Here is a 22,522-nt window from a genome sequence, read left to right on the forward strand (position 1 = left end):
GAGTTAAAAAATGAGTCCCAAAGACATTTTCCATATCACTGTAAATAGAAAGCACAATGTCTTGTGCAAAAAAAATCATTAAAAAATATATGTGGTATATAAAAATACTATAAACTATATGCCTGTGTGCTTAAATGTTAGTGGAAAATCTGATAATTAAGACATTCTTAATATTGATCACTTCTAAAGAGGAGGAATGGATTCATGAAATGGAGACAGTGTAGATTTTTCTTGATAACTTTCTTAACTGCCTATTCCCACAAGCATTACTTTTATAAAAATCTTTTTTTTTTTAAGCTTTTTATTTATTTATTTGACAGAGAGAGTGAGGGAGCACAAGCAGGGGGAGAGGCAGAGGGAGAGGGAGAAGCAGACTCCCCACTGAGCAGGGAGCCCAATGCGCAGCTCTATCTCAGGACCCCGAGATCATGACCTGAGCCAAAGACAGACGCTTAACTGACTGAGCCATCCGGGCACCCCATAAAAATCTTTTTTTTTTTTTTAAAGAAATCAAGAAATCACTGATGAAATTGCATACAAATTCCTTTTGTGGTCAACTTAAATAGTTCACAAACATTTACGGCTGATTGTATTTAATAATCTCAACTGACTCATCAAGTTGAATATCCACCTTATGATAAGAATAGACGATTCTATTTGACAAGGGAATCTGCCAAAACTTCTTCTGTGCCTCAAGCTTCAATACTAATATTTGTCTTCTCCAATACATTATTTTTTTTACTAATTAATCAGCTACTATTGAGGCTTCTTTTCCATGATACATAAAAATGAATTCTGATAGAATTACTATAAAGTGGGCATCTCCAAGGGAGGGAAGGCCTAGAGTGAATGAGATGGTATTAGACTGAGTTGGAAACATCCACATGAACTCGTGTTTAGCTTAATGTAGATACAGAAAGAAGGTTTATAAAATGGATTCATGTGCATGGCTGTATTTTCTAGTTCTGTCCGCTGAGAGGACCTAGTACAATAACACCCTAGGACCAACTAGTACACCGGCCACTGAGATCTTAATTTCTCATACTATTCTCCAATAAAATAAACCAGGGCTCATTGGAGAAATGACTGATTCCAGGACTGAGCAGAGAACATGTAAGATAAACCTGGATCATTCTTTAGTGTCACAAATGGACACACACAAAAGACACTGAAAGAACAGACACTGGTCAAACCTGGAACAATTTGAGCAACAGAATGTTAGTATTTTATGTAGTATTATGTAGTATTTTAAAATAAATATGCCCGAGTCCATACTGATATAAACAAATTATTTAACAAATAGAGAAGAGACATCTTCCATACAGAAAAATTTCCAACAATTTACATACTATCCACTCAAGGAGGTGGAGCTTATACCCAACGTCTCAAGTGTCGTCCACACTAAGTGACTTGCTTCCAAAGGGTAAGGGTGGAAAGAAGGAAAATGTAACTTTATGATGGAGACATTTGGCAAATACCACCTCAGCCAGAACTCAAGGTTAACATCATCAGTGATAAGTCATGTTGATAATACATAACCTTAAAATTATATAATAAGAATGGCATATTACCGATATGGTTTTCCTCCTCCAAAACCATAATCCCAGTAAAACCATGAGGAAATATCAGACAAACTCCAACTGAGGGACCTTCTACAAAATAACAGATGAGTACTCCTCAAAACTGGGAAGATCATCAAAAACAAGGCAAGTCTGTGATACTCAGAGCCAAGAGGAGCCTTATGTGACATGCTGACTAAATGTAATATGGTATCCTGACTGGCAAAGAAAACAGCAACCACAACAACATCTGGAGACAGGAGCAAGTATAGTGTGTTTGAAGAACGGGCTGGTCCACTGTGAGCAAACACAGCAGTGGTCCAGTTGGAGTCAGATAGACAGGAAGTGATTCTTGATCATGGCTGTACTTTGGAATCATCTGAGGAGTTAAAAAAAAAATACCAGCATCCAGAACTCACCAACAGGTGACTGACTTAGGTAGTCTGGACTGAAAACGAATTAATTACAGTTACACACAGTCACGTGGCTTATCTATATAACATGAGGATAAGAGCAAGACACAAAAAATATAAACTACAATTCTTTTACATTATCAAAACCAGGAAACATCAAACAATATGCTTGTTTTAGGGATTCACAGATGTTAAAATAAAAAAAAGGAAAGGCATCATAAATACAAAATTTAGCATAGTGTGTACCTCTTGGTAGGGGCACTAAAAGGGTCTTAAGTGTAAAGATTCTTCCTAAACTGAATGGCAGGGATACATATGTACATTTACTATTCTTTAGACTACATATATTATGTACATTTTTTCATATCATGGCATAATTCATAATTTGAAAACATTGAAAAAGTTAACCAAAATTTTAGTTCACTAGTAGTCCACTGACCAAGGTGGTAGATTATCCTACCGTGCTCTCCATGGTTGTGAATCACATTTTAAGAAAGACAACACTAAATCAATCCAGGGGAAGTTGCACTGCATGGTGAGGCATCTGGAATTACTGACAAACAATATAACGGTGAGCATTTAGCTTAAAGATGAAATTAAAGGACAATGTGAGAGAGGTCTTCAGGTATAGGAAGCACTGTATGTGAAAGAAGAAACAGGCTTAGTTCTTGTGTTCTGGAACTCCAGTAAATTTAGAACAATAGCTTTCTGCTACAGAGAAGCAGACTTGTGATCAACATAATAATCAGAGATTGCCATAAATGGGATGAGCAATTTCAAGGTTTGATTAACATTTTCCACGCTGACATTGTTTAAATAGAGGCTAGATTGCTATGTAGAAAATCACCAAAAGATTCCTGCTTTAAAATTAGTCCAGATGACTTTAGTAGTTAGACAATTATACTTATATCCTAGGCACGGTCTATAAATACATGTATGAACTACATTATTAAAATATCATCAGTTTCACTCACGATTGCACACAGTGGGCTGCAGTCAGAATCCAAGTGGGGTTGAGGATGGCCCCTCCACACTGGTGACTACCTAGAAACCTCACACCCACCTGCCATGGCCAGCAGTGAGGGCAGGCTTCTTCGCCCTCTACAATTCTTCTGGAAAGCCACTGGAGACTAAATGAAGGGATGCCACAGATGCCTACAGCAAAGAAGATGAAACTAATGACCCATCCAAATGAAATAATGAAGAACAAACACCTCCCTCCAATGGCTTGCAATAGCCAACAGAAGTAATTCGGAAATACCAGATGAGCTTTATAAAAATGTCAACTCCCAAGACCCCACATCTGAGGAACTGGATTTTAAAAGCTTGCCTAGGTGACTCTGCTAAGCAATTGGGTTTTTAGTTATTGGTCTACAGAATAATATTTAGTCATGCATTTAATAAATATTTTAGTGCTTGGTATTGCCAGGCACTGTTCTAGATACTGGTGTTCTAGATATTGGTGATCTATCAGTGAACAGAACAGACAAAAATCTTGGCCCTCATGGAACTTATATTCTAGTAGGAAATTTTTGTTAGTTAACAGAGCATGCAAGGTTCTTCATTATATATCTTTCTTTCCTCGCTCTCATGGTATGAAACCATTTAGTCCTCAAACATGCCAAATGCACTCAGACATCCAAATGCCTGTCTCCTGTCTGTAATACTGCTGGACTTAGCTCAAGTGCTCTTTCTCCGTGGAGCCTCCTCTGACTTACCCATAAGAGGCAGACATTCTCTCCTATTACAGCTCCCTGTACTACTTTCTATTATAGCCCATCAACTAGACCATATTCAATACATGCATATAGAACAATGAAAGATCATAATTTTTGACCAGATACTTTGGATTACAAGTTAAAATTTGCCAGAGTGTGCTAAAATGAAATAAAACAAAAACTTTTGTTTTCTCCCTTTGCCCAAAAATGCATAATCATATTAAATACAGAGTCTAGGAAAATATTTTAAATATTAAGTTTGCACAGGAATAGATGAGGACAAAGGATTGCTCTCTGTACCCCTTTCTTCCAATCATAAAGCTTATTTCGTCTTCCCTCTATTTATGATTCTATATTCAAACCCAAACAAGATTCTGGAAGTTTCATGGACCTAAAATTCATTCTTCTTCACTGAGGAATTATAGCAATGTAAAATGAGGCTTTCCAAAGAAGAAAGATTAAACACATAGTAACCACATGACCATCCACTCATCATATGGAATAGCTTTTGCAGAAGATACGGGATTGATTTTGGGGGGTAATGTTGATCTAACTTGGTTTAAAGAGTCTATAGAGGAAAGATTTTTTCAATTGAAAATATTTAAAGTAGTCTATACCGGTTGACCCTACTTGCTTACCCTGGAGTCAATCATAAAACCACTCTCATGTTGATTTCACTAATACTACCTTTCCAGTGCTAAATGCCAGATCCCATACATGTGATTTATTATATATTTCTTAACATTCCTCTTGTATCTGACTCTTAAGCATTTCTTCCTTCCTTGGCTTCATGAAATCACTCTCTTGATCTTCTCGATACATCTATGGCCATCTCTTCTCAATTTCAGACTTTTTTTTTCAAGATCCTATCCTTCAGCTGAAAGATATTCCACAAGGTACATTTATAACCCTATTACTATTCATTTGCTTACATATGACTTCCACATTTCTCTCTTCAATCTAAGTCTATTTTTCTGAATTCTAGAGCTAGGACTGCTAGCTTTCTGCATCTGGATCTCCCACAAGCTCATAAAAATCCACTTGTCTCAAATGGAACCAATTGATTTCAACAATGAACATGGTCTTGTTATGCTTCTCTGTATCATTTAGTGGCTCTACCATCCATCTTTCCTCTAAAGCTAGAATCCTAAAAATCGTGCTGGAATGTTTCTCCTTCATATATTACCTTTGCCACAATATATCTAATCAGGGAATAGATCTAGAATAAATTCTTACAATGACTTCTTCACTAGTCTCCTTGCATGTAAATTTACCCCTAATCTCAGTCTTCCATGTTACTACCAAGGTTTGAATTCTGGCTCCACCTCTTGGCAGCTATGCATCTTTGAGAAAGGCTACTCAACTTCTCTGAACCTCTTGTCTGTCATCTGTGAAAAGGAGAGCAATGTATAAACCTCTTATGTTTGTAAGGAGGAATAAAGGTCATAATGCATGAGAAATGTTTAGTTGATACCTGGTAGAGAGCAAGTAATCAATAAATGTTAGCTAGTATCTAACATTGCCCTGAATCCATCATGATCTAACTCTTGCCTTTTCTATCATTCTCTCCAAAACTTGAACAACGTCGAATTATTTGCAGCTTTCTGTACATCACCCATTCTCTTCCACAGTAGGGTCTTTGCAGATTATATTCCTTTTGTCTAGGTAAATGCTGCTTTGTTTTCTCGAATGACTGGAAAACTATTAGTCCTTCAAAACCCTGAAACATCCCCAAACAGAACTAGTCGATCTCATTTCTGAATTCCATTCTTTCATCTAAATTATCTACTTTTCATATTAGGAGCTTAGAGTCTCTTTTGATCATTTAGTGGATGTAGTTTCTTGGCTTCATCTGAGGTTCTTGGGAAAGCACAGATTCCTGGGCCCTATCACAATCTATAGAATCTAAATCTTCAGGGGTGGGCACAGGAAACTGTATTTTTACTTTGCCACCAAGGTGATTCAAGCACCCTAATTTCAGGTACACATGGCTAAGCGATCTTCTGTATAACTGTTTTCACAAGCAAAAATCACTACTGTGCAAGCACTTATACTCACCTGAGAGCACAAAGGTGAATCTAGCCTTGAAGCCCTGGAAGGTATTTTCACCATCACTTTTAAAATGAATCACCAGCATGTAATTAGAACTGAATACTGGAGTAGGGTTCAAGATTCCATAAAGCTTATCTGTCAAAGTTTTAGGGAAGTTTGATTTATAGTTATAATTTAAAAAAAAAATCAGAGAACAGGGGTAAAACATTATCTGATTAATTTTTTCCCAGCAATTCTGGTTTTCTTCAACTTTGGTTTTAGGCACACCTTTCCATTTCATGTGGGAATTGAACACTAGTTTCAAGATAACTATGTATTCTAATTTTATCTCACAGAAGAACACTCAATAGATAGGGTAAAACATCTGATTTTTAGTATGTATAGAAACTTCAATTGATTAATGTACACAATGAGAAGAGGCAAGTTAAAATCCCAAACTTCGTATTCCTCTTTCCAAACAGAACATGGCTGCGCTTTATGTGAATAAGTAACACCTGTGATCTGCTGCACCCAAAGCCCACCCTATACAGGTCCCGTTCTGCTGGATGAGGGGACTGTGCCTTCACTCACCTGCCTTGAATATCCAAACAAACATTCCCAACCCACCTATATTCCTGCTCTCCGACCCACACCAACACTTAGCGAAGGGACAGATAGTAGGCATCAAGTAAATGGCTGCACAATGAGAAGGGAACATTTTTTAGACTCAGTACACTGGTAGGTCAGAAATGAAAGTATATTTGAAGTTTTGGTTCCAAAAATGAACTTTTAAGACTCAAGTAGAGGGCGCCTGGGTGGCTCAGTTGGTTAAGCGACTGCCTTCGGCTCAGGTCATGATCCTGGAGTCCCTGGATCGAGTCCCGCATCGGGCTCCCTGCTCGGCGGGGAGTCTGCTTCTCCCTCTGACCCTCCCCCCTCTCATGTGCTTTCTCTCTCATTCTCTCTCTCTCAAGAAATTAAAAAAAAAAAAAAAATCTTTAAAAAAAAAAAAAAAAAGACTCAAGTAGAAATTACAGCTTTGGTTACTTCTTTTAGTTACTTTTCTTGGACATAAAAATATCAGCAATTGAAGAGATTTACACAGAAAGGAGTTAAAAAAATTACCTTCAATAACTGCCAAAAATGTACTCAGTGTTACTGTGGGAAAAGTTCACCTTCCAAATATTCTGAAACATTCTCTGCATTTTGCATGTTTCTGTTAAAAAACCTTACTGGTGAATCCATTGTTGGCTCATGGGTTAAAGCTAAGGTTTTCTGACACATGAGCTTCCAGAATAAGAAATCCCTGTTCCCATTTGACTTTGTGGCACCCAAGGAGGCCAATCAGTGTTGCAACCACTCTCGTGATTTTTAGATGGAACATTACCCACCTAACTCGTGCTCCTCTTCAGGATCACCATAAATCACAACAGCATCATAAACACAGTTTTGGCTAAATTCAGTGATAAAGTCCTCAAATTCCAACTGTACAAATTGGGAACATAACCAGAAAAGTGGTCAAGGAACAGAAGAGATAAACTTTAAAAGCTTCCCTCTGCACATGAAAAGGTCCTCAGTTACCCCCTCCTATTCCACTGATAGAAGTGTAAGTCATCGCAGCCTCTTTGGAGAGCAATTTGGCAATAACTAGGAGGTTAAAATGTACAAACCCTTTGACACAAAGTCCACTTCTGGGAATTATGTACATCCATATGTGCCCAAAAACACGGACACAGGAACATACTAGCATTGTTGGTATGGACAAAGACTGGAAACCCACTAAATGTCTGTTAATAGGGAACTGGCTTCAGAAATTATGGAATATCACACAACATAATTTTATGCAGTTGTTAAAAAGAGCTCTGTGGACTCATTTGGAAAGATTTTTGGGATATGAGTAGAAAAAGCATTGCTAAGCAATATAAATATATGCATGTTTGTAAGGGCTCAGAATCTCTCTCTAGGGATACTTGAGATACTTAACCAGTGTTCGCCACTAGGAGGCAGGATGGGAATTAGAGAAGGGGGCATACTTTTCAGTGCATTCTCTCTTCAACTACTGAAACGTTTCCAACAACATATATAGATCCATACATAGAGCCATATATATATGGCAAATAGAAGCTCCTAATCATAGTGGCTGTTTCCTAGTCCAGATGAAGCGAGTTCTGCCTAACCAACACAGCTAAGCTCTCGAAGTCTATAGAGCTTCCATAGTTGCTTACCTTTATAATGGGTTTCTCTGGAGAATGACTGAAGCAATGACACCTTACATTCGTGGGATACAAGTCAGGATAATCGACAGAGTGAATTGTCCCTCCTTCCACTGGTGCAGCCACACTCCCACAGCCTGAACCTGGGGACGTGTCAGGGAACGCCAAAGTGAAGGGCCAGAGGCATTCCCTCTTCCTTACCCCCATCTCCAATAAAAACGTCAGGGAATTAGCTATTTGAGGTACCTGCTCCTGAGTTCTTCCATACAGCAGTAAAGGTCAGCTCAAAGCTGTTGCCACTGTTTCCTGTCCTAGAAACGCATGTAACTGTGGCCTCATTGGTCTCTGTCAGCAATGATGAAGGCAACAGACCTCCACAGACCTTACCTTAAAAGGCAAAGAGATTGAAATAGCATTAAAATGGCAGAAATTTATATGTGTTTTCCTAATATTATCTTCCGGGAACTCTCTGCTCTCAACACACCAAACTATTTAGTGGTTACTTTAATTTTCCCACACTCTCTGTGTCAATGGTTTTATATTCCATTTGCTTTCTCAAGCTCAATCTCCCATGTCTAAATTCTACTCATCCTTCAGGGCCCCACTCAAAGTCCAGTTCTCATAAACTTCCCAAATACCCACTGAGATAAGAGTACCTTTTCTGAACCACCACAGTTCATTTCCTATACTATGTCATTTCCTACTTTATGGTACACCTTTAGTTAACTCATTGAACTGCAATTTCATTAGAGCAGAGACTGTTTTTACTCTATATATATGTAGGGCTTGATATAGTATCTGACACATAGTTGATTCTTAACAAACGATTGGTTGAAAGAATGGTTACTAGGTAAATAGCAGGCCTGAAGTGTGAAATCATTTAGTCAACGAATATTATGACCCTTAGCACAATACCTTATCTATAGCATCCTGTCAATTTGTGAAGAAATAATTTTCCTTACCACTGGCCTGTGCTGGAGACCAAGGTCTACATCGGCTCTAGAGACTCTCTATCAAGATGCTTAACACGTTTCAATTAAAGTTATTAATTATGCTTATAGTTTATAAAAGGTATTCCATAAATGACCTGAAATGATCTACTGTCATGAGAGAAAAGAACATTATAAAACAATGTGAAGTTCAGTGTGTACAGTTAATACATATAAATGAATACACAGCACCTCAAAATGGTAACAGCACTTATCTCTAGGTGGCAGGATTATTAAGTTTACATTTTCTTCCATTCACTCACCTGTCTTTACCAAATTTGGCAAACATGCACCCACTTTTGTGATAAAAAAAACAAAAAAGTAGATATTGCCTTGAAAGGAAGTTTCGGATAGTCATGAGATCAATGTTATTGAACTTGAGAAGGGAATAGAGAAAGCTCAGTCAATATGCCGGTCATCGGTTCCTCTCCTACCACATGCACCCAACCCCTTCCAGAAAGGGACAGTACAGAAGATGTCCTAGGGGCAGAAATCTAACTTCAGGTCCCTCTGCACATCTTTGGTTGTTTAGATACTCTAACATGACAAGTAAAAATAAATGTAACATACGTACTAATAAGCACTCCATTGCTTGATTGTAAAGATATATAGTCATGGTCACATCCAACTTGATTTGGTATGTCTAAGCTTGTAAATTTTATCAGGATAATTTTATCTTCTGGTACCATTATTCTCCACATACATAAGCTAGATAGGGGAGGGTGGAGAAAGCATAATAAATGGCACAGTCGAGTGTGACAAATAAGATCTAGTATCTGGGCTTTAGCTCATAACTCACCAATAACAAAATTTTAAACGCTATTAGAAGATAAAGGGCAATGGAAATCCTTATGTGAGAATAATTTGTTTATGCTCAAATTGCCGGCATTTATCCAACAAATAAAGGGGTTAATTAGAGAATCACCAGAAACCACCCTTTAACTTTCATTCAGTTATAAAATGCTAGAATTTTGATCTATACATTGAAAAACCTAAGATTCATCTCTTTGTTCTGAGTTAATAGTCTAATTGAAAATTCATAATGTGCACCCAGAAGTTGAATTATGGATCATGAATTATGGATTGACTATGCTGCATATGTTAACTCTAACCAGTCACATCCTTCAAGGTCAGCCTGGGTCACGGTCCCTGCGGTTGCCATGTCATCTCTCTAACTCCTGGTAAGGTCAGCTGTGACCTTTTATTAACATCTTTAGAAACATGTCTAAACATCCTGAAAGTAGTCTTACATGATTTAACACATAATCCTCTACCTTTATTTTCCTTCATGAATTCATATTATTAAAAAAAAAGAAAGCCCAGCAGACCATAAATCCTTAGCGTCTTCCATGTCTCACATTCATCTGAGTGCAAAGCAATCGTGCCTGGAATCTAACACGTCAGAACAAACTTCTAAAACTTGACAGTCTTTATCAACCACCTTAGACCTGTTAACAGTCTCACTGCCCTCGAAGAATACTGTTTAGGACCACAGGAGTTATCAACTTCTTAATGCCCAGTTTCTAAAGACCAAACGCAATAATTCTTACTAAATATCTCCTCCCTAACCAGAAACTCCCTGCTTTGCTTTTTCAAGTCCATCATCTTGAACATTGATGTAAAAAAAAGGCTGCCTAAAATATTATTAAAAATCACTCTTTAAGCACTTCAATTTAGAAAGCAATAAGCTGTCTAGATTATAAAGCTCATTTTTTTTTTTTTAGGCACTTCAACTGAGAAGGCACTCCACACCTATCATCGTTCTTGAGATTCATTATACCCCTCTGAAGTGAGCAGGGAGAAAGTACTCCCCCTCCTCCAAATAAGAAAACTGTTGTGATATTAAAAGACTCATCACACCTCACACATAGTAGGAAATACACTTTGGGTTTTATGGCTTCAAAGGCAAGTACTTTCTCCTGTTCATCCACTTTTCTACTTCAAAACCTCTACCTCAGAGACAGGAAACAGATTTCAAATCACCTGATTTATTGTTAGTGACTCCTTGTGTTAGAAAGGATTCTGAGGTCTAGTCAAACTAAGTGAGAAAGGGGGACCAAAATTAAGCATAGATTTACCCATTCAAATATTTACTGAGCATTATTATATGCCACGCACTGTTCTAGGCCCTAAGAAATGCAATGTTTTTCATGGGCCTGGAAGGAGGGAGACCACCTGAGTGTCGTGTATCCGCCATGTCAGAGAATTTAGGTACCGCCTAGCAGAATAAAGATAAGCTTGGAGAAACTAACTCCTTGTTCCTTCTTCACATTATCTGTTTCTACCTTACCTTTAATTAACTCCATCTGGAATTAATTCTTCTACCATTCTCAAGGCTGCTTAGCATAATGGAGAAATCACTAAGTATGCAAATTGACTCCGTATCTTATTACATTTCTAAAGCACATTTTTTTCCCCACATTTGAACATTCTAAAAATCAGAAGGATCTTACAATGGAGTCTTACAGTTCTGTTAGACTTAGATGGAAACAATTCTTCCAGAAAGAAATTATCTTTGGTCAGTCACCTAGGAGCACCATCAACTGCATGCTACTTAATTTTTCTGCTTGAGGTGTTTCAGACTATACTCGAGGTGGACATTTTGGACAACAGACCTGCATAAGTATTAGTCTGTGATTCAAATTCTCAGAGAAGATTTTTATGCCCCCCTACACCAGTGTCAAGGTTGAGGCCTGTAACTTCCCACGTGGGTGTGCCTAGGCCTTGTTTAGCCTTACACTGAAGGTATAGCCTTCGGTGTCCTGTCTTTATATGGCGATCTCCTAATCTTGGGTATTTTTTCTTTCTTTATTGATACATAAAATAACAATGAATTCTACAACCAGTTTGTTTTAGATGTACTGAAATACAGTATAAATTCATGCTAATACTGTGTTGTAAAGTTGCTGAAAGTCTTCTTATTCATCTCTTGTTGACTCCTTATTTTAGTCCTTACATGCTATTACAAATCTTAACTATTTAATCTCAACTTCATCCTCTAAACTTAAAGCAACTAAAACCTTATAAGTACTGAGAAGATATCTAGTGTAAATTTATTTAACTTTCCTATAGGTAACCTGAAATTTTTTTGTTGCTTTCCCAGGAAAGTAATTATTCATTTTTTTTTTCAAAGCTAAACCTTCTTTATTTGTTGCGTTCTCATGAAACTTCCTTCATGTATTTTATACATTTCTCTTGACTCATCTCCCTTACTCTCTCTTCTCCTCATAAGCACAGTTAAGCCTAACCCATCCCTCCCCCAAACAAAACAAAAAACCCCCACTTCTCTCAAAACCTGTCCTACTACCCAAAAACCACAGTCCCATCTTCCTCTTTCCCTTCACTGTTAACTGTCTTTCTCATCAAAAACAATGGCAGCTCCATCCCTCCAACAGGTCAAAAACCCTCACGTTAATCATAACGTTCTCGCTCTTATAACCCACATTTTCAACTCACTATCAAATCCTGTGGATCTACCACTTTTCACCACCTCTACTGTTACAAACCTGGTCCCAAGCCACCATGCTTACTTGGACTATTGCAGTAACTAGTCTTTCAGCTCTTGGTCTTTCCTATCTAATGTCTATTTTCAATACAACAGCCAAAGTGATCCTTTTTAAATATGTCAGATCATGTTCCTCATCTGCTCAACATCCTCCAATGGCTACACATCTTACAGTAAAATCCAATGACCGTATGTCCTGTAAGTTTGATCATGCCAACCACGACCACTTCCCCCCTCTCACTTAGCGCTAGCACTCTGATCCAACTTGTTCCCCAAACATACCAAAAGTTTCCCTCCCTCGAACATGCCATTCCTTCTGCAAAGAATGTTCCTTCCCAAGGTGACCCGTATGATTCCCTCCCTCATCTTATTCAAGTCTTTGTTCAAATATCATCTTTCTAGTGAGGTTTTCCCTGACTACCTTCTCTAATATTGCACAACCATCCCTGTGTTTTTCTGCATAGCCCTTATCACTTACTTTTATTTATAACATGATTTGTATTACCCCCTTCTCCACTTTCCACCTTGCCCCACAAAGGAAGTATTTTTGTCCATTTCATTCACTGCTGTATTTCTAGCAGCTAAAATAGTGCCTGACACATCTTAAAGCTTTGATAAAAATGTTTTGAAGGAAAGATACCAAGTCTTCAACAATCGCTTAGCCAATTATGAACATAGCTCCTGATCCTATAATCCTACTGAATTAGCCGTGAAATTTTGAACTGCCATATCCAATGGCATTTTATCTGACCTCATTTTGACTTCTGCAATATCTAACACTAATAACCCCTTTTGCCTTGAAAGTCTTTCTTGCAGAAATCTCTTCAATACTTTATTGTCTAAGTTGAATTGCAAGTCCTCTGTGTTTGAGGGTAAACTGGTTGCCATCTGCAATCTCTTAACCTAATGTATCAATGTTTTCTAGAACTTCACCCATAGCCATCCATGCTCTTCTCAAATACCTACTTATAAAGGAAACTCATTACTCCTGAGGAAGGCCAATAAGTCTCAGAGATCTCTCAAGTTAGAAACTACTTTATTTGGATTGAAATCTGCTTCCTCCTAATATCTGTAGTGGCTCCTCAGATTAAGTTCCTTCCTCGTCTCAAGTCTTCTTTGGATCAAAACCACTCCTGCTTCCTTTTACCATATCTCCCAAGATATTGTTTCAAATTTCTCCCCATCTTAGCCATTGTCCTTCAGATAATTTCAAGCTTATCAATGTCCCTCTCTAAAGATTGTACCTGGAGACCCCTCCCGACTACCCCCTGCCCAGGACTCTAATAAAATAGGACTCTCACTCTCACTCTAGATGCTATTTTTCTAAAAGTTTAAGAAAAGATGGCAAAGGCCTAATTGGTATTATATTATTAGTAGGTTGATGCACAGAAAGTCAACTTAGACTTTTAAGCCATTTAAATATGGGCTTCAATTAAGCCATATCATTCCCTCTCTATAATTATAACAAGTATTTAGAGTCATGATACATTCATTTTATAAATTATAATCTTGCCACCATCTTAGCTTCCCATTGCCTACGGCAAAAAGTCTAAGCTTCTTCTCATAGAATTTAAGGTGATCTACAATTAAGACCTAACCAGCCTTTTTATCTTCATTGTCTACTGCTACACTAGTTCTATTTATGCTAAGATTGCTATCCATCTGCCCTGTGATACACATTGTCCAAACAACTGTAATAATCTCCACCTCCCTGACACTGCTTACACATAATTCCCTCTGCCTGGCATGATCTGTTGAAATCTCCTAGGTACTAGAGCTACAAAAGACTTCATGAGCTACAAAACTGTAACTATCCCCCAATGCCTAGTTTCAATACCGCCCCCTTCACTAATGCATTCCTACCCCTTCTCTCTCAACCATAGTATGTATGAACACACATACTGGACAAACCACTGCAATTGGAATTAGTCTCTGCATTTTCCATAATACCACCTTACACCTGGGTAGTGTGGATTATAAAGCTTATTTGATCATGTTTTACAGTATAGTTCTTTTTATCCAGCTCTTTCTTCTTTCCAGATTATAAACTCACAGAACTGTGATCTAACCTTTGCATATCTTTCAATGCTCATACAAGATTTAAAGTTAATTTACAACAGCTGAGGAAGTGAAGTACTTGCAAAACTTATTTCTAAAGCTTAAAGATATCTTTAGACATAAAGGGGACAGGTTATGTAGAAAAAATTTAAAGACACTGAAGTTATTTTCCATCTTCCAGGCAACACTTAACAAAATATTACCATTACAGAAATAAGTAGGAAAGGATTAATCACTAAATTCCCCTAACAATCTCACTACCAGATGCTGTTAATGTTGGATATTTGAATACATCAATTCAGGCAAGCCCCAGTCTTAATACTACTTGTGTTGACGGTTTGTATTAGTGGATATCAGAAATATCAGTCAGCAAATACTTGCTAACCAGAAAATATCAGATGAAATATATAGACTTTTATGTTAATCAGGTTGAGAAATTGAGATACTAGATAAAATTGCCAAAAAATAGCTCTTAAAGATTTTGGGGGGGAACACAAGAATCATTCCTACCTTGGATACATACCAATTATGAGAACAGCTGTCCTCTTTGGAATGGGGGTAATGAATCTTCCCCTTTTCTCCAAATAACACTGTTCCCTGAGATCTACAAGTTTTCAAAATGTAGAAAAAAGTTGATTATTTACCTCAGCTATGAACAGAATTTCAAGACATATGGTACACAGTCAGATTGAAGCTGTGTAATTTATATAATTTATATTTATGGGAATGCATGTTTTTAGATGCTATGACCTCAGACTTCACTGAGAAAATTTCTAAATCAGAATGTTCTTTTCTTTATCTAAGTTCTTCAGATTTAACATTTCTTTATCCAGTTTTCAAAATCCTGAGTCATGTTGAGGCTTCAAATTTATAGTATATAGAACTAATATGGCTTTTTTCCTCCATCTCTCACTAGAATATCCTGGGTTGTAATAAAATACCTGTGTAGAAAAATACTAAAGTAAAAGTACACAAATTTTAGCAATGATGTGGCAAGTCTCTATAATGCACTCAGAAACTTCAGATTCCAGTGTCACATTTTAATTGTTGAAAGCTAGAAAAAAATAAGCAATTTATGGGATGAGAAGCTTAGAAAGATGAGGTTAAGGAAGTGTTATTTAAATAAATTGTCACATTCTGCTATTCATTTGACTGTGAAATTAACTGTTACTGGATGATTTCATTGCCTTTTTAAAATATTGTTATCATTAACCTTTGTTCAGGGCTTGTTAATCTTTTTAACCTTCTCTTCCAGGTGATGAAAACTGAATAGAATAGCTACCAGGAGAGAATTTCCCTGTGCAGTAATGACAATTGAACAGAACACTTTCACTCTGATGCCCAAATGAGAGTGAGTGGTGAGCCTGCTCTAGTCAGAGGTAGCTCTGGTGTTCAGCTGGACCAGTCATGGTGGTGCTTCTCGAATCATCGGCGAGGTGGCTGATCGTGGACTACAGTGAGGGAGTGCTGGTGGGATGGAGAGAACACTAGGTTCTGATGCTCTGGGTCCTGGCCTTGAAAAAATCTGGTTCTTGTACTAAACTGCTTGTTCTTGTAAGTTACGTATCCTCACACCTCTCTACTCTGCAGAGGCTGCCCCCTGGGCATTCCTTGCATAGATGCAGCCCCTTTGCATGGCACACCTTCTGGTCCCTTGGGACTGAGCTCCTCAGATCTCTTCTCGGTGCTTTGACAGCTCTTGGAGCTTATCCACACTTTACCTTTTGTCACATCAGTCAATTTACTCCGTTGTCTTCCCAAATAACAGGAAAGTTCCTTGTGGACAGGTTTGGCATCTCTCGACCCACATTTGTTTTCCTAATCTAGATTTTAGCACAGCAAAACAAAAATAACTCTCCAAAGCCTCCCTTATTTTCCCCACTGTTGCCAAGTAAAATTAACAAAGGTGAATGGGAGAAATGGGAGAGGAGAAATGTATTTTTAGTGCTCTAAACTAGTTTAGAGGAAAAAGATATGTCAACTGGATAAATGAAGAAAGAGCCCTTTCTCAATGGTTATTTTTTAAATCTTATAAATTCAAAAAAAGGACCCACATCTCATAAAAATTTACATGAACATAAACTTGAAGATCCAGGTTATGTCCAAGTTTAGTTCAAGTTAAATTGAAAGATATCAGTTCTCAAGAACTTAGAGATTTAAGTTCATATACATCGGATTAGGAATTGAAAATCAACATATTCGTGCTTTTAGAGCCTAATTCTATTATATCTGCAACATATCAGAGTAACTACCCTTGAAATAAGCATGATCAATTTTTGATTTAGAATGAAAGGGTGAATTCACAGAAATTACACCTACCTGTGAATATGTTCTGAGTGATAAAATCCATCAACACAAACACCTTGGAGAAAATGCCCAGTGATGCCCCTCTATGGTTTGTTCTTAAAGAAGTCCAATCTCTAGTCCAACCAGCTCTCCAGGAAGTTATCCCAGCAAGGACCCAGATTCCACTGTCTCTTCTACAAACAAACGGACCTCCAGAGTCTCCCTTTCGTAGGACAGAAAAAAAACTTGAAAATATTCACAAGTTAAAAATATTTTAGCAGGCCCACAAACAACTGTACTCATCTCAAAGAGAGAAGTAGTAGAGGCATAGATGCTCACTGGTTACCGTCCATCAATTTTTTTTTGGTCCATCTTTTTGTCTCTTCACCATTAGTTTCAGGGTACAGTCTTTTTGCCTAGATGTAAATTCCTTCCAATCACTGCCTGCAATCTTGTCAAGCTAACGCTTAATTTCTCTCTTGCCCCTACTGGTTTGGAGAACAACCATGTACATTCCAAACCACTGGAAGGAGCAGGGAAAGTTTACGGGTGCAGTCTTCCACTCTAGTTTGTCACCTGGAATTGCTGGGAAAGACTGGGTCATATCTAAGCCTACAGCACCAGCGAATAGAGTCCCCAAGTTCATGCAACAGCTGAAGGCTCTGAGAAAAGAAGAGAAGCCTAACTTTGTCCCAGAGGCTACATGTAAAGGACTGTTGGCTCTCAGACTAGAGGATAAAAAACCCATGATTTTTTTTTTTTTAAGATTTTATTTATTTATTTGACAGAGAGAGAGAGCACGAGTAGGCAGAGTGGCAGGCAGAGGGAGAGGGAGAAGCAGGCTTCCCTCTGAGCAGGGAGCCCGATGCGGGGCTCGATCCCAGGACCCTGGGATCATGACCTGAGCCGAAGGCAGCCACTTAACCGACTGAGGCACTCAGGTACCCTGAACCCATGATGTTAGGATCCTTCCTTTAATAATCCTTCATAATCATGTGCTGCTTTGAGAACACGTGTCAATCCTGTGTCAGATTAAACCCTCTTCAAAAGGCACAGAATTGTTTGAGGGCTTAATCCAAAAAAAGGATGGTCTCTCAAGGATGCAGATAGGATAAAGCACTCTTAGTCTACCTGTGTTCCAATTTAGAAAGTGGCATAATTCTAAATTTCTATCTCCTCCCTTCCAAACTCTTCCTGGTCCCTGTCCTGTTATCGCCTCCTACCCGCAACCCCTCTTCCCCAGAACAAAAGTCAAAATTTTTTCCAACAGATAATTTTAGGGAGCTTCCCACAGCAGTTCTAAACTGCTTGCTGGGGAAGAATAAAGACTGCCTGCTCCTCCAGTTTTTTTTTTTTTTTAAATGTCTTTCCAAGTAAATTATCTTCTCCATCTAAAACCTAAAATGCCTGAGTTCACAAATTAGTCTCCCTTTCCCCTCTCTGTCTTGTGACGATCAGTCTTCTTGGTAAGTTGCTGTGTCAGCCTTGGGAGGTCATTCCCATGTTTTATCCAACAGTTACTATAGCTATGCCCTCTTTGGTCATATTTTGTGCAAGCATTGCATTCTGCATTAAAGGCTTTAAAAAAAAAAATCCAATGTTTAACAAAAGGTGTAATGAAAAATAATTCACGCATAGACCTAATTAGCTTGCCAAAGTGCTTTTGCTTCCTTCCATTAGGTTGGAAATGTTGAAACCAGCTCTCCTGTCTTCCTTCCCTCCCTCTATCCAAAAAGAAGCATGGTAAAAAGATGAATAAAAAAATAATTTTGAAGCAGTAATTCTGCAAAAGCAGCTCATGGGGAAAGGCAGAATCCACTATCACCTACATGATACTGAATAACTGGGCTGGTTGATGCTTTTTACCTGGCAGGCATCTTTTTCTTCATCAGGAAAACTGGCACACATCATGGTCTTTCCCAGAAGAGGAAAGTTCATACCCTTGAGCACACTGTTACACATTCGGTCATCCATGATGGGAAGTTCTACTTCTCGTAGGACGTTTGAATATTCTGATGCTGTGGAGACAGTCTGATAAGTTAGTCAACCATTGTTCTCACTGAAGTTTCCCCAAGAAGGAAAACTTCAGTCAATAAAGCAGTATTTGTGAAATTCTTTATTGTAAAAAAAAAAAAAAAAAAAAAAAAAAAAAAAAAAAATCACAATATTAAAGACAAGGAAGCTTAACCACTTTTACTATTTCCTGATTATCCCTTTACTGTATTCTTCTTCATTTGTCATAGTTACTGCTGGTTTTCTTTTTCTGACACACCTAACCAAAATGGGCAGCAGGAGAAGTTTTATGTAGAGCCTTAAGTGTAGTCATTTTTATGGGGAAGACACCCAGAAATTCTCACTGGATCATAACTCAGGGGAAAAAAACAAAGCAAAATAGGATAAATGTATTACTCATGGCCAGTAAAATTCCTGCTTCTCATGGGCAAAGAAACCTAGAAGCACTATTATTATATCCTTTTGATGCTGCTTACTCTCTGAGATCTTGCACCATCCACTGGTCATGCAAAGAATCCCTGCTTCAAATTTATCATCTCTATGGGGAAGACAGATCGGCTGAACAGCAGTTCCTGGAAAAACAACAATAACAGAAAATTATAAGATTCATAGATAGATAAGGCAAACTGAATATATTTGGAAAAGTGGCATCCAGTTGATTTCATAGCTTCTACACTTTCCCCCTAAATGTAATATTGACATATATCTTAAAAGTTTTCCCTTCTCATAAAAAACTATTTTGTATTTTTAGAAATTTAGAAAAATGCAGAAAAAGTAAAACAAGGAAGAACATAATCCAGTGTTATATGCACCACCATGATCCTCCAAAACTACTAACATTTTAGGGTAGACCCTTGTTCTTAAAGGATAGTTTTCCCTACAAGTAATTGAGTCCTACTATGTGGCAAGCCCTCTTCTAGACCTCAGTGAATAAGCAGAAAGATAAATCCCTTACATACAAGAGTGTGTGTTGGGGAAGCGGGCATGCAAACAATAAATAAAATTACTTATTTGGTTGTTAGGTACTATCAGTCTGGAAAAATCTGAGTAGGGTAAAGAAGATCTGAAATCTGGAGATTAGGGAAGATGGCCTGGGAAATGTAATTTTAAATATGATAGTTATGGCAAGTTTCATTGAGAAGATGACATTTGAGTAAAGCCTTGAAAAGCCAAGGGAAGGAACCATGCAGTTATCTGAGCAGAAAGCATTTGAAGAAGAATGGAAAGTCCCCACAGTGGGGTCATATCATATATGCTTGAGGAACAGTTGGCCAGAATGGCTGGAACAGATTAAGCAAAAAAATGTTTAGTGGGAAACACACACACACACAACAGATTAGATATAGAGCCAGGAGGACAGAGATGTCAACTGGTAAGAATACTGATTTCCATCTGAGTGGAATGAAGAACCACTGAAGTGTTTTGAACAGAGTGACATAATATAACTTATTTCAAAAAGTATTACTCTGGTTGTTGGGCTAATAACAAACATTACGCATGTAAAAGAGGAAGTTAAAGACAATTTAAGAGACTATTAAAATTAACCCAGGCAAGAAAGGATGGTAGCCTGGAACAGGATGCTAAGAGTAGAGAGGGTGAGGCAGAAGCAACAGGACGTTTCTGGGAGAAAGAAGAATCAATGTGAGAGAAAGAGGAATCAAGACCCAGTGCAAAGTGTTTAGCTTAATCAACAGGAGAGGTAGACTTGTCATTAATCAAAATGGAAGGCTATGGGTAAAGCAGATTTAGGATGTAGGGGATAATCAAGATTCTGTTTTGAACACACTAAGTTTGAGATGCCTATTAGCCATCCAGGTGGATGACCAGTAGGCAGTTAGCTATACAACTCCTAGTAATCCCAGCAGCGTATGTAATATAAAGAAACCTGGGCTAGATAGTCAATATTTGGGATAGTCTTCACACAGATGGTGTTTAAAGCCTTAATCCTGAATGAGGACACTGAAGGAGTAAGGACAGATAGAGAACAAACACACCAACAATAAGAGGTCACAGAGAAGAGGCGGTATCATCACAGAAGACTAGCAAAGGGTGAAAAAAGAGGTGGAAGGCAAACCAAGGGGCTCCCGGAACTCAAGGGAAGAAAATGTTTCCAGGACAGTATGAGCAACTCTGTCAAAACTCCTTCAAGTAAGCTGAGGATTGAGAATTTACCTTTGAATTTAACATCATGGAGGTCAGTGGCTGCGACAAGAGCAGATTTGGGGGAGAAGCAGGCATGAGAGTCTGGTTGACTCGGGCGTCTAGCAGATAGCTCAAACCTAATACATGCAATTATGAGAACTGAGGAGAGGAAATGAGCCTCCCTACCATAAAGGGAGCTTCATCGCTTTTCTATAAAGGGGAACAGAAAAATGGGGCAATAGTTTCTTTTGGTCACAGGTAATGGGAATGCCAGCATTAAACTTGAATGAAGGCTTGCTCATGATTACGGAGCCAATAATCAAACAGGTAAGTTTCCTTATTCCCTCACTTTATGTGGCATATTTCCCCTTCTTTTTTCCCCTACCTTTCAAAGCATCACCTGTCGGGAAGTCAGGGTTACATAGGAGACTCCCACCAGACTCTCCCATCCCTCCTCCCATGCAGGCTCCTTGCTTGACCAATTAAAGCTCTAGGTTCTTAAAGATCAATTTGAGGCCTCAAAGGCAATGGCTTATTTCATTACCTGGCCAACTCATCTAGATTTGTGCTCTTTCATTGTTTGGGGCCACTGAACACTTTTCTTTTTTGCATTTTTAAAAAAGAGATTTTTAATATTCTTATCCAAAATGTTTAGATTACCTGTGCTGAGAGAGTGTCAGATATCTAGTCCACAATAATGACAGAAAGAAGTCTCTGAGAACATTTTCAAATGTCACAAACTCCCTGGCTAGAGTTGAGTATAAGTCTAGAATGTAGCCCAGCTAAGACAAAAGAGTACTTAAAATGTGGATTAAGTTAAGCATACATAATTTGTGTCTGGGACTGATAGCCTGTACAGTGCTTTTTATAAGTTATAAACAAAATTTTACAAAGGAACAAAACTTAGCTATTCTAATATTACTTAGATATATGCACAGAAATTAAAGCTGGTACAGAATTAATAAAACAGATCCCTCCTACATTTTTTCATGTGCTAACTCCCCTACTTACCAAACTCAACCTTGTGTTTTAGATAGAGCAGTGCAATATCAGAACTCATATATCCAAGTCTATTGTACTCAGGATGGATAATAATTTTTGAGACAGGACTCTTCTGTTCATGTTCACCCTTCTGAGAGAGGCTGTACTGCCCAGCAGTCACAGTCAGACTCTTAATTTGCTTCCTAAAACCGAAGCAAAATGTTTCAATAAGTATAGCTCTTTCCCCCAGGAAAGACTGTCTTGGTTTCACATAATTAAATGAAAAGTGATTAGTGTAACTTTAAGCATTTCTAAGTCTTAAAAGGAGATGCACCTTTATTAATGATTACTACCATCATAATTGCCCATAAATGATAGGGATCTGTAAAAAGTCATGATTTTCCATCAGAGTACTTACGTTCTGGGAACCCTTTCCCCTACCATCAATTGTCTTTCTGCATAAAATATTTAAGTGTGGCCTTTTTTTCCCCTTTTGTACCAGTCTGTATATGCTCTATCATTTTTAATAAGATATAAAAGTTGTTCCTAGAACTCTCCTCCTTATTATTAGTACTCTCAACCTAGCTAAGTATCTGTTATTTCCACAGTATTTT

At 38.0% G+C, this 22,522-nt stretch overlaps 1 protein-coding gene across 1 annotated transcript in view; it reads right to left on the reverse strand.

The window, feature by feature from the left end:
* Window positions 1–22,522, reverse strand: part of OVCH1 (ovochymase 1) — a 74,195-nt gene that overhangs the window by 50,084 nt on the left and 1,589 nt on the right. Inside the window, 14 exon segments of the mRNA XM_078074164.1 lie at window positions 2,947–3,147; window positions 4,180–4,258; window positions 5,749–5,877; window positions 7,113–7,206; window positions 7,947–8,077; window positions 8,181–8,321; window positions 9,498–9,631; window positions 15,010–15,135; window positions 15,700–15,729; window positions 16,060–16,096; window positions 16,806–16,995; window positions 18,639–18,790; window positions 19,262–19,357; window positions 21,939–22,111. Coding sequence (XP_077930290.1) covers window positions 2,947–3,147; window positions 4,180–4,258; window positions 5,749–5,877; window positions 7,113–7,206; window positions 7,947–8,077; window positions 8,181–8,321; window positions 9,498–9,631; window positions 15,010–15,135; window positions 15,700–15,729; window positions 16,060–16,096; window positions 16,806–16,995; window positions 18,639–18,790; window positions 19,262–19,357; window positions 21,939–22,111 — 1,713 coding nt within the window.

This window comes from Halichoerus grypus, chromosome 6 (assembly GCF_964656455.1).
Source record: "Halichoerus grypus chromosome 6, mHalGry1.hap1.1, whole genome shotgun sequence".
In the NCBI taxonomy this organism is placed as follows: domain Eukaryota; kingdom Metazoa; phylum Chordata; class Mammalia; order Carnivora; family Phocidae; genus Halichoerus; species Halichoerus grypus.